The sequence below is a fragment of the Cyprinus carpio genome, chromosome A2 (assembly GCF_018340385.1).
Source record: "Cyprinus carpio isolate SPL01 chromosome A2, ASM1834038v1, whole genome shotgun sequence".
NCBI lineage: Eukaryota > Metazoa > Chordata > Actinopteri > Cypriniformes > Cyprinidae > Cyprinus > Cyprinus carpio.
In genome coordinates this window covers 27241633-27255189 of record NC_056573.1, presented here as the reverse complement: position 1 = coordinate 27255189, position 13557 = coordinate 27241633, and the positions used below count along the sequence as shown (strand labels likewise).

The 13557-nt window shown below is 33.2% G+C and overlaps 1 protein-coding gene across 2 annotated transcripts; it reads left to right on the top strand.

Moving 5' to 3' along the window:
• Positions 1–2130: 2130 nt before the first annotated feature.
• Positions 2131–12860, top strand: pias4b (protein inhibitor of activated STAT, 4b). Of its 2 annotated transcripts, none has more exons than XM_042713491.1 (11): positions 2131–2299; positions 2946–3291; positions 4346–4430; positions 5268–5309; positions 5439–5529; positions 6092–6217; positions 8557–8662; positions 9518–9591; positions 10543–10703; positions 12263–12429; positions 12508–12860. In XM_042713491.1, exons 1-11 carry the CDS (start codon positions 2273–2275, stop codon positions 12693–12695), a joined length of 1413 nt encoding a protein of 470 aa, XP_042569425.1. In that variant the 5' UTR covers positions 2131–2272; the 3' UTR covers positions 12696–12860. The 2 variants fall into 2 exon arrangements, with proteins under 2 accessions (XP_042569425.1, XP_018929145.2); XM_019073600.2 differs by having other exon boundaries at positions 2132–2299; positions 12290–12429; positions 12508–12853.
• The last annotated feature ends 697 nt before the right edge of the window (positions 12861–13557 follow it).

Here is a 13557-nt window from a genome sequence, read left to right as displayed (position 1 = left end):
CATGCATCGCATGGGAATCTAATGTTTGTTTACACAAAACACAGGTAACACGCTGTGAGGTTCAATTACATGTTTTACAATGCTATTTCAGCCTTTCTGTGTCATAATTTCATTCAATGTGTTCCTTGCCATTTCTTTGTAATTATTAGTGAAAATTTCTAGCAGTTTATAAGGAAAAATGTTTGAAATCCTACACCATTTTTTTTTCTTCAGTGCATGAAAACATTTCCAGGTCACAATTCACTTAAAAAATCAAAAGAAACTATAGTTTTGCATAATGAAATTTAGGTCTAGAAATATGCATTAAAATGTCATATTATTGTAATGTAAAAAACAAACAAAAAAAACAATAGTATATTATTTAAATGGTAAAGTATTTATAAATAATGGTACTAATGTATGAATATTAATTTTACTGGTTAAAATTTATGCTGATTTAATAAAAAAAAACATAGTATTACACTTAATATTTACTTTACAAAAATACTGTACTGTACTTCACTAATGAGACTAATTATTATTACTATTAATAATAATAATAATACATGCATTGCTATATATATGATATATATATATACATATATATATTATATGATCATTTATATACAAAATATAAATAATACATATAAATAAAAAAATGAATTCTTATTTTATATAATATTTTATTAACACAAATGATGTATTATAATGAGAATTTGAGAGACAATTTATTTAATTTACATGCATTTAATGTGACAATGCATTCTTTTTTCAGAAGGAACTATTTTAAACCAATTCACCTAGAATGTGTTTCACTATTTATAGACAGATTTTTTATCATCTATATTTATCTTTGTACTTAATTTTATTTTAGAAAAAAAAAACACACACACACAAAAAAAAAAAAACACACACACACATATATATATATATATATATATATATATATATATATATATACATACATAAAAATATATATATATATACACACACACATCCAGAATATATATATATACACATCCATAGTGTCACGATTTTTAAATGCAATCCTTTAGAAATATATTGGTGGCTGAGTTCCCTGCGATTTACATGCAGCAAACTGGTCAATATTCTAATCATCCTGATGAAGGTTGTGCTGGTTAAAAGGACGGCCAATCAGTGTGAGTACTGTCCAGTCCTGCGGCCACTGCTGACCCCGCGTCCCCCTGAGTGACCCTCAGGTCAAAGGTCATCTCCTAAGGTCAACCATCTATGGCCACTACACTGGACAGAGTCGTCTCCATGGATACGCGGGTGACCCGAGAGACTGTGGGAGTCATGGAAACGACCCCTGGATGCAGGTGTTAAGGTGTTAAGACCTTCTACTCCCTCTGCTGGATCTGAACAAACACACGCTGCAGCTCAGAAAGAATAAATTGTTCATTATAAGCTCAATCTGGTGTCAGCCTGCAGGTAAAATCAGTCTAGACGTATAAAGCAAGCTGGAAGTATGTCAAACTGTTCTTTATTCTTCACATTTGTATTTCTTAAAACAGAATTTAGGAATTATTCCATATAGTGTATAATGGTGGTGATCTATTCTGTTCTATCCTAATGTCTTTTCCTTTCATTTGAGATTAGAAATCTTGACTTGATCTTTCTTCTCCACAATTCAAGCGAATGGATGTCTTTGTCTTTGTCCTGGGAGTTTTCTGATCATGTGCTGAGATCTGCAGTGTTTACATTCATCATTCATGGTGAATTATGGCCCTCTAGTGATGTGGCAGTATAAAACACTTCATGGCTCAGTTTTCTGCTCATAAGCAATTGTAAGTAAGTGCCAGTGTGATGTTTGGAACAATTAAGATTGTTTAATGTTTTTGGTGTCTGCTCACCAAGGCTGCATTTGTTTAATCGAAAATACAGTACAAAATTATGAAATATTATTGCAAATTAAAATAACTGTTTTCTATGTGAATATCTATTAAACTGTAATTTATTTCTGTGATGCTCAGCTGTATTTTCAGCATCATTACTCCAGTCTTCAGTGTCACATGATCTTCAGAAATCATTCTAATATGATGATTTACTGCTTAAGAAACATTTCTGATTATTATCAATGTTGAAAACAGTTGTGCTGCTGTGGAACCCGTTAATTTGAACCTGATCTCAGGTAACAAACCCCTGGTCACGTGACTCTCTGATTGATGACGTGTGGTCGCTGCTGTGAGCTTAGAGTCTTGTCATCGATTCAGGCGTCTTTGCGGATTTTACGCATTTTATATCTTTATACATTTGCTGATTCTGCCTGATTATGTCCACAGATGTTTTGGAAGCCACAGTAAGTAGATTCGTGTTAAAGAGCGCCGTTTGGGTCACTGTGTGATCGCAATATCGCCTTCATGTTGCGTTTTTAATCCTTTTTTTTAAACTTCACAATGAAAATACTACTTTAAAATTGAGAGGAAAAACCCTTTTACTAGAATTTAGCTAGCTGTCACTTAGAATAATCGGGTTAGGAGCCAAACATCAAGTTTGAGTCTTAAATTATAATATTTTTGTGACTTCTATTCTAGTTTTACGTTTTCTTGATTTAATTCTGCACTTAAATATAATTTAATAAATTGTTATGTAGATGTGTTTTTGGAAATGTGTTGGTGTAGTATTTTATGTTTGAGACAAAGGTAAATTCTGTGAATTAATAGTAGGTTGTGACAACTTACCCCACGTAGTATAATGTGACAACATGCCCCGTAATGGGGGCAAAATGTGCATCTTTTGTATCTTTTTTTATTGTTTCGTACAATAATAGTACAGATGTTCAATAGCCAAAACTTTAAGGTTTGTGTCTTCACCGAAATTGCAAAAGTAAACCATGAGAAATGTTCACTGGAATAAGGAAGCCTTCCTAAAACCCCCTTACTTTTTATCTTAAAGTAGTTTTAAAACACTCTGTGATGTTGATCGGTAACTCACCTGTCCTGCAGGTGATGTTGGAGGCCTTGCGTGTGACGGAGCTTCGTCTTCTGCTCTCCCAGATGGGCAAGAGTAAAAGCGGCCTGAAGAAGGATCTCATGAAGAGAGTCGTGGATCTGCTGCACAATGAGTGCAATCCTGAGCTTCTGTCTGCTGTCCGGGAGCTGCATAAACTCCGGCAGGTTTCCAAAGACGCCCGCAGGAGCTCAAAGCCCAGTCCTGTAGAAATCATCTCCATGCCGGCGTGTGTCTCGCCCGAGAATCCCCAGTCACCCATATCTGTCTGTACAGAACCACAGATGATCAAACTGCCCTTCTACCAGACGCTGGACACCATTCTGCCACCGACTCCTCTGGGTATGATGCATATGTGGGAATATTTAGTACAAAACCAAACATAAAAATTCCACTAACAGTGTTGGGGGTAATGCATTACAAGTAACGCGAGTTACGTAATCAGATTACTTTTTTCAAATAACTAGTAAAGTAACGCATTACTTTTTAATTTATAAGAAAATATCTGAGTTACTTTTTCAAAAAAGTAACACCAGTTACTTTGTATTCCCATTTTTTGACTGACAAGCCTCCTGTTCCCATATTGGGAGAAATCGGAAGTATGGAGGCGTTGTGTGCGCTGTGTGAACATGATGTTACTGTAGTTCTAGACTAAATGTGAATGTGCATTAATTCATCCCACTCACAAAAAAAAAACAAACAAAAAAAAACAGATTTAGTATTCATCAAAATTAATCAAAACAGTGAAATGCAAACTCAGAATATGACGCAAACCTGCAATAACTAAATATATTAAATAACACAAATGTATCTATTCCCATTTTATTAACAGTGTCTTTGCTGCTGACCTTTAATGATCCAGTTCAACCATACTAATAATCAAAAATGACTTTAGATAAACTAACAATTGTGCGTCATTGTTTTTTTTTTTATTGTTGAAGAGTGTTGAACCTTGTTCTCCTTTGTTCTACTGTACAGACGTGAATTTACTTTTCCTTCAGCCTGGGGTTTATTCATTACAATTTTTGGTGTAAAAGGGCTTTTACATTTGCTATAAATAGAACTTCTTATATTAAAAACAATCAAGCCCTGCTCATATTTAAAAAGTAACGTGAAAGTAACGCAAAAGTAATGTAACACATTACTTTCCATAAAAAGTAACTAAGTAACGTATTTAGTTATTTTTTTAGGGAGTAACGCAATATTGTAAGGCATTACTTTTAAAAGTAATTTCCCCAACACTGTCCATGACATCAACACTAAACTGAATAATTTTACTAATGCACAGATTCATTCGTAACATCAGGATTATGTAGGTGCTCTACAATAAGGTGGTTAAAAAGCTATAAATATACAGATTCCCTTATTTAGAGTGCGTGTATGTACATGTTTTCAGTGCCCATGTATGAAGGAGCCATGCAGAACTCAGATTTCATGTTTCATCTCAGTGTGAGTCAACAAGCTCAGATCCAGAACAGCAAGTGAGTTCCTGTATTCTTTAGTTTTCATCAAAGCCTTAACAGACAGTATTATTGTTTGTTTGTAGTCATTAATGTTTATATTGTGATATGTATGTATATGTATACATAGATACATGCATACACACACACACACACACACACACATATATACATATATATATATATACACGCATAACTTTTTCCTTTTATTGCAGGATTTTAAAAGCACGCTAAACAATATTTTTCAACATTTTAAATATATATATATATATAATTTTTTTTTTTTTTTTTTTTTTTTTTTTTTTTTTCAGCAACCTAAAAATGTGCATTTTGTATATGTCTGTTTATTATTTTTCTAAAAGAGTGACATGCATGCAGTGGAAATTTAAAATATTTCAGCTAAACTAAAACTGAAATGGAAAAAAAAAAGAAAGAAAGAAAAAAACAAAGACAAAATGATGACAGAAAAACAACAACATTAATAAAACTTAAAATAATTATTACAAGATTGTTAAAAATAAGTTAGGAAATTATATATAAAAAAAGAATTACAACTATTAATAAAAACTTGGTTTTTGAACATGGCTTTCATAATTCCTCACACCATAGTTCATGGTTCTGTAACTTTAGTAAGTGAGTCATCTGAGCTGATTCAGTGAGCTGAATGACCAGTTCAGGATTCAAACTGATGATTCTTGTGTTTGATTCACTGATTTGCCACTCAGTTGGACATGAATAATGTGTCCCGTATTGTTTTAAACACAGTGTCCTGCATGTAAGCGTTTTATTTAGATTGTGTTCTTAGAACATTTATAGCTTTTTATTTAATTAACTGACTTCCTTCCCTCCTTCCATCAGGACGTCTCAGTCCGGTCTGACGTCTGTTCAAGTGGTGCTCAGGTGAAATTTTAAACAAAACGTGTTTTTTGTGTATGTGTGTGTGTGTGTGCATGCTCTAGAGAAATTAAAAAATGACTAATTTTGGGCCGCATTCATTCTAAAAGATGCTTCTGTTGAATGTGTTTTCAGGATTTGCTATAGTGAGAGCATCGGTGTTGAAGAAGATCAGTATCCACCAAACATCAGTGTTTTAGTTAATCACGCTAACTGTCTCATAGAGGTGAGTATGACAGCGGAACTTTACTTCTCTACTGACCAAGTCTGCACATAAATAACAGTATAATGTTAAAGCGAACAGGGAATGTTATCAGAACGTTCTGTCAAGGTTCTCTCGAAGTTAAGAGCAAACGTTCCTCCAGTAACGTTAATAGAATGTTCTTTCAAAATCATCCAAAACCTTATTTATACATTCTTCGTGGAACTTTGTTTTTTTTTAACGTTTTAGTTTAAAGTTCGTCGAACGTTTTTAAATGTTACTGCTGTTCAGAATGTTCCGAGAACATTTAAAAGTAACATTCAATTTTTGGAATGTTCAAATGGAATGTTTAAATGGAATGAAACATGTAACAAAACAGACCTTTTGAAATAATCGAACATTCAGAAATAACGTTTTCATAACTTAATAGGAACGTTAACAAACGTTCTTAGAACATATTTGTGTCTGTGACGAGTCGAGAGGCATTTTAAACTGTTGTTTGTTACTTCATTGTTTCTGAATGATTGTCTTGGCCTTGTTCATTCTTTTAGCTTAACTTGATGTCATTTTTACATCTTGTTCCCAGTGTACCTATTCATCCAATAAACTGGGGACTGAACCTTCTCGTCCGTGTCGACCGATCGACCTCACACCTAATCTGTACCTTACATTCACAAACCGACTCTCAGTGCTGTGGGGAAACTTCGGCAAGGTACCTTGAAGCGGAGGGAAGTATGGAAGCCTGTTTCCATAAATTGTGACCTTTTTATCTCACAATTCGTCTTTTTTCCTTGCAGTTGCGAGTTTACATCTCGCATTTCTGAGAAAAAAAAGTCAGAATTGCAAGATATAAGCTCACATTTGTAAGAAAATAGTCTTTTTTTCCTCTCAGAATCGGACTTTATAGCTTTTCGCAATTGCAAAAAAGAAGTCAGAATTGTGAGAAAAAAGTCAATATTCCAATAAGATAAAAGTTAGAATTGCGTGTTTGTATATCTCACATTTCTTAATGTATTTTAACTCACAATAGCGAGTTTATATGAAGCAATTCTGAGGAAAAAAGTCAGATTTGGGAGATTAAAAAGTCGTAATTATCTTGTTTTATTTCTTATTCAGCGGTGAAAAAGTGCTTCCGTAGTAAAGCCATCTCTGTCTTGCAGAATAATGCTCAGGTTTCCGAGTCAAAATTAGACTTTATTGCAAGAAGACAAAGCCGAGACGCCTGCAGGACATCTGACATCTCACTCACAGTTTACACTTTTATGCACTTTTATTTTTTGGCTCATCTTCAAACTCTTGCTACAATTATTTCACTTTCTTCATGATTTCTTTGTAAGACTGCCAACCAGCCTATCACAGAAGTGATTGTTCAGTGTGTTTGCCTCGTTATTTTTATCAAAAGACCAGGGCCCGTATTCATAAAGAATCTTAATGCAAAAAGTAGCTCCTAGTGACAAAATTCTAAGAAAATTCTTAGAAATGTGGGCGTTTACTCTTAAAATTAAAGAAAAAATCCTAGTAAAGAAAAAAGTAATTCAGAAAGCATCTTAACCCTTAAAAGATGTCTTAAGGTCAAACTTGTTAGGAGCACAGACGAGGACTTTTAAGAGGCTTAAGAGTTTCTTTAGCAGAGGAGAAAATGGCAGAAAGATGAAGAAGGAGAAGAAATGTGTTGCAGACAATGGATGACAGGGAGTTAATAAGACGCTATAGATTAGATCGTGCAGGGATCATGTTTGTGACTGATCTTATTAGAGACATGCTAACATCTCCGACAAATAAAATAGCATAGCGCCAAAACTGAAAGTAATCACTACATTACGATATTTGGCAACTGGGAAAATGCAACAATGCAGTAGTGATGATTTGGGTCTGTCACAACCTTCTGTAAGCAGAGTGATCACACGAACAATTACAGCACTTTCAGAACCTCTTATTGTGTCGCAGTTCATTTCGTTTCCACTGGACATTTCCACCTTGCAGGCTCAAAAAACTGCATTTATGAATATAGCCTTCCCTGGTGCGCACAAGCAGGGGAAATGAACCGTTAATAGTTTGTGCTGTATGCTCCCATTTCTGCTTCTTTTCCCGTGCTGTGACACCCGGCCCAAATTTTCCTTTAAGAATGGCCTTGTGTTCATCCAATAACTGGGCTAACAGTAAACACTGTTCCTCTGTCCAGTTTGGCTTTCTCGCCCCTTTTTGATTTTGATTCCATGTTTTATATATTAAAACCCAACATTCAAACCACCACTTAAATAGACAGCAATCAGTGTAATTGGAAAGAGTGGAACAATTTTTATCATTCTAAGCCAATCAAATACCTTTAAGGGAAATAAAAACATGGTAAATTAAAAAAAAAAAGGATTTATATACACACACATAATGTGTGTGTGTGTGTGTGAGAGAGAGAGAGAGAAAGAACGGTCAAATAGGAAAAATTACGCATGTAAATACAAAGTGAAGGATTAGAATAGACCCTATACTTAAAATTACTCTCTTTTTTCCTTCTTGGACAACCAACCAATCACAGTCTTCAAAAGATTGTGTCATACATAGCAACAGGGTCAACCCCGCCTCCTCACTAAGATGAAAGTTTTTGTCTTTTCCTTACTCAGAGTTGCTCTCAGATCGGTCCCGAATCACTCTTAAGCTAAGACTCCTACGTAAAAGTTTTTAAGCTAAATTAAGAGTTTTCTGAGAGGATTCTTAGAATCTTTATGAATACGGGCCCAGGTTTGAGGGCTATGTGACCTAAAAGAGCAACTCAGTATCAGTGCAGGTGCTGAAATCCCATTCTTTCCCGTGTGACTTCTCTCTCAGTCATGTGGCCTTCTAACACATCTGGTTTTCGTAGGATTCAAACTACAGCTACAGTAGTTTTCTATAGATTAAATACAATATTTCATCAACGTCTGTCTCCCACATTATAATATTCAGCCCACATGATAGTATTCACGAGGAGGCGGGTCTCCATTCGTCTGGCCGGTGGCAGATGGGGAAAGCATTGGGAGAAAGCAGCACATTTGAAATGTTAATGTGTTTGTGTAGAGTTACACGGTGGCGGTGTATCTGGTGCGGCTCGTGTCGTCTCAGGATCTGTTGGATCAGCTCCGCAGAACCGCGGTGGAGCAGCAGGAGCTCTGCAGACGGAGAGGTGAGATTGAGTCTTCTTGGACGTTATAAGGCAGGGATGTCCAAACATGGTCCTGGAGGGCCGGTGTCCTGCAGACTTTGGCTCCTGTCGGCTCTCTGGAAGTTTCTAGCGTGCCTAGTAAGAGTTTGATGAGCTGGCTCGGGTGTGTTTGATTGGGGTTGGAGCTGAACTCTACAGGACACCGGCGCTCCAGGATATAAGGGATATTTTGGCACTTTTGGGAAGTTCTTCTGTCTGAATCAACTTGTGGCAGTAACCGACAGCATTACCCAACAAAATCAGTGAAGACCAGAGAATTAGAGTTGATCCAATTTTTTTTGTGTATGTTTTCATTGTTTATATATATATATATGTATGTATGTATGTGACGCTGGAGCACAAAACCAGTCATAAGGGTCAATTTTTCAAAATTGAGATTTATACACCATCTGAAAGCTGAATAATCTCTCCATTGATGTGTGGTTTGTTAGGAGGACAATATTTGGCTGTGATGCAACTATTTGAAAATCTGGAATCTGAGGGTGCAAAAAAATCTAAATATTGAGAAAATCATCTTTAAAGTTGTTCAAATGAAGTTCTTAGCAATGCATATTACTAATCAAATATTAAGTTTTGATATATTTACGGTAGGAAAGTTACAAAGTATCTTCATGGAACATTATAATTACTAAACATACTAATGATTTTTGGCATAAAAGAAAATTCTATAATTTTGACCCATACAATGTTTTTTTGGCTATTGCTACAAATATACCTGTGCTACTTATGACTCATGCTTTTGTATATATATATATATAAAATAGATTTTATACAATATTATTTATTTGCATTATTTATTTATTATTTTTTTAATAGTTTCTGAGAAGTTGCGCTCTGATCCAGAAAATGAGATTTCTACTACCGGCTTGCAAGTATCGCTAATTTGTCCAGTAAGTAGGAATTCAATCATTTTTGTCATTTTAATAAAATAAAATATTACTTCCACTACATCTTAAATTATGAATAGTAATGTGTGTTTGATTGCAAAATGTTTCCAAGACATTTTTAATATTTGTTTAATGATCTTCATACAACAGGAAGTTTAAATCTGTTTGTTTTATTAAAATAAGCCAGTGTAGATGAAGAACAGTGTTATTTAATATCATTGATATTGTCAAAATATATTTATATATTTTCTGTTTTCACTGTAATTTTGGTTAGAGTTTTAGTCATTTTATTTATTTATATATGGGTCAAAGACAAAAAGGGTTTAAGTATAAAAACAAGTGTAATACTGCTTTAAATTATGACATATTAAAAGACTAATTACTTTCACCCCAAATACTAATTAGTTGTAATTTTCCATTTTTTAAATTTGCCACTATCCTAGGTTTTGCCTATTGGTCAGTAAGAATTTTTTACTCATTTAAAACACAATAAAATTAATATGCTCCCTTATTCTTTTATATATTTTAATATGTACAATAATGAATAAGCATGTTGTTTGAATTTTTACATAAATATTGTTACACTGAATGACAATGTAACATTATTTCAACCAAATTTGGACATTTTATTCTCCAAAAACTTGAAACTTTGAAACACTTTAATTACATTTAATGTGCTTTTTATGGACATAAAATCACTTTTGTAAATTTCTTTTGATGCGGACATCTTAACGTCTTTGACCCATTGTGTGTATGTAATTTTTAATAATTTTTTATTTATTAATTTTAGTTCATTTAATTTTAGTACTTCAAGTTTAACAAAAAAATGAGAAATGTTGTCTTGGAAACTAGCTGAAATAAACTAATTTTTAAAATATTTCACTTTCACACTTTCACACTAGCAGTGAATCTGAATCTCTCAGTTTGTTGCTGTCTGTCTGCATGTGTTTCTAACTTGCAAAGATGCGTATGAGCGTTCCCTGTCGAGCTCAAGGCTGTGCTCACCTGCAGTGCTTCGATGCTTCCTTCTACCTGCAAATGAACGAGAGGAAGCCCAGGTGGACGTGTCCCGTGTGCCACAGATACGCTCCGTTTGATGAGCTGCTGATCGACAGGTAATCTCACCTACAGCCAACCATTATTACTTATTTCATTTGGTAATATTTTAGTATTTTGCAGATGAAGTCTGTGTGAAATCACTTGTGTTGTAGTCAAGACCACCTAAACTGAGACCAAGACCAGACGTTGCACGTGACGCTATTTATGCTGTAATAATAATAAGACACTATATAGAGCTGTTATTAATACAACGAAACATAATTCAACTTTGCACTGCAGAAGTGCATCTGAATTGATACAATTACAACATTGTGTGTCTATATTTTTTTTTATCACGTTTGCAATCACGCACAAATTCATGAAAACAGATCTCTCGCTCTTGTGATATTGCTGTTGTAAAAAATGTAATATTATATTATATGTTTTATAATGTATAAAAAAACAGATCGTGTAAGTACTTTTTTGCAGTTACACTGCTGGTCAAAAGTTTGGGATCAGAACGATTTTTAATGTTTTTACAGGAGTTTCTTCTGCTCATCAAGGCTACATTTATTTGATCAAAAATACAGGGAAATATTCAATATTGTGAAATATTATTATGATTTAAAATAACTTTTTTCTATTTTAATATACATTAAACTTTAATTTATTTCTGTGATGTGCAGCTGAATTTTCAGCATCATTACTCCAGTCTTCAGTGTCACATGATCTTCAGAAATCATTCTAATATGATGATTTATTATCAGTGCTGAAAACTTGTCATATTTTTTTGGAACCTGTGATACTTTTTTCAGGATTCTTAGATAAATAAAAAGTTAAAAAGAAGAGCATTTATTTAAAATAGAAATATTTTCTAACAATATACTCTACAGTTCAAAAGTTTGGGGTCAGTATATTTTTATTGTAATTTATGAAATTTTAACTTTTATTCAGCAAGGATGTGTTAAATTGTTAAGAAGTGAAAGCAAAGCTTTATATTGTTACAAAAAGATGAATATTTTGAATAAATGCTGTTCTTTCAAAAAATAAACCCAAAAAAGAAACCAAAAAAACCAAAAAAAGAAAAAAAAAAAAAAAAAATGTTGATAATTCTAATAATAAATCATCATATCAGAATGATTTCTGAAGATCATGTGACACTTTATACTGGAGTAATGATGCTGAAAATTCAGCTTTGCATCACAGAAATAAATTATATTTTAAAGGATATTAAAATAGAAACCATTATTTTATATTGTAATAACATTTTTGCAAGATAACTGTTTTTTCTGTATTTTTGATCAAATAAGAAGAAAGAGAGAAGAGACTTCTTTAAAACACATGACAGTCTTACTGATCCCAAACTTTTGACCGATAGTGTATATATTGAATTTTGTGGGCATTTTTGTCTATTAATTTGGTGACACAATCCTGTTAACTAACAAAAAAAAAGAGAAAAAAGTTACCGATTGCATTTGAAGCGAGAAGTTTTACATCCAATCACATTATTGATGTTAACAAAGAAATCAGCCAATCCCAGCAGTTTTGACTAAATCCTCTTAGTCTGAGACAAGACCGAGACCTTCAAAAAATACTTTGAAGACCGGTCTCTTATACTAAATCACTTCTGCTGCGGTTGCTGTTCGTCTGCTGTTCTCTGCAGTTTGCTGTGTGATGTTTTGGAGAGCTGTGGTGAGGATGAGGAGGAGATTGAATATCTGTCTGACAGCAGCTGGAGAGCCACGAGACACGACAAAAGCGACAAAAACAAAGAACGTGTTCAGCATCAACAGATCAAACACCGTAAGATCAGCCACCTTCAGTTCTGTGTTCTCATGATAGAGAGGAACGGACTGATCTGAGTTGATTTCTCTATGATAGAGGTGAATTGTAACCCGATGGGCAGTGTTATCGTGGACCTGACTCAGTCTTCCTCCGACGATGAGGATTTCCACAAAGAAGAGACGGTTTCTACACATTTAGAAGACAAAAGTGTGCACTTCAGGAAATGTGGCATAGTTAAAACTACTAAAGCAAAAAAGTCGAAAAACCCAGGTCCAAAACTATAAACTAAGCTTTAAGTTTTAGTTTTTAATAATTGTTAATATTGCCTTTGATGGTAATTTAGAATCACATTTCCAAATGTTTTTTAGCAGTGACATTCTGATGACTGATTGAACCTTTTCTCATTCACTCTGTGTTCTGCATGAGCTAAATGTATGTTGTGTTTGTCTTCATCGTGATGGCAATAAAGTTTCATAATTAAATAAGTAGTTCTGACTGATGAATTAATAATTGAAACTTAATCAAAGCCATTTTACAATTACTTTAACCGCACATTCTGTACTTTATATTGCTTGTATGACCGTATATTTTTATGGAAAAAGCATTTGCAGATTGCCTGCAATGAGTATGCAAATAAAAATAATAAAATATACAATGCAATGACTTAAGTAAACAAAAAATTACAAAAACTAAAATGAAAAAGGAAAATACAAAAAAAACCTAATTCAAATTTTAAAAAAATAATAATAATTGTATTTATATATATATATAGATATATATATATATATATATATATAGTTTTTACATGGTAAAATAAAATATAAACTTTGCATATAATGCAAAGTTATTTTTTTATATATATTTAACCAATTAACATGTTTTACTGTAGCATTTATAGTATTTTTTGTAATATTTAACAAAAAGAATAACATTAAACAAGTAACATTAATTAAATTGGGTTCATTAAAAGTAATGTAAATATAGCAAAATAATTGTTTTTCGGTTCAGTCATTTTTTATTTAGTGAAAAAAGAAGTCAATATAACAATAATATAGCAATATATAACGATAAGTCAAAGTAACAATAGTGCGAATAGAGTAAATAAATAGCATAATAATATAAAATAGCAGTGCAGTGTAAAACTGA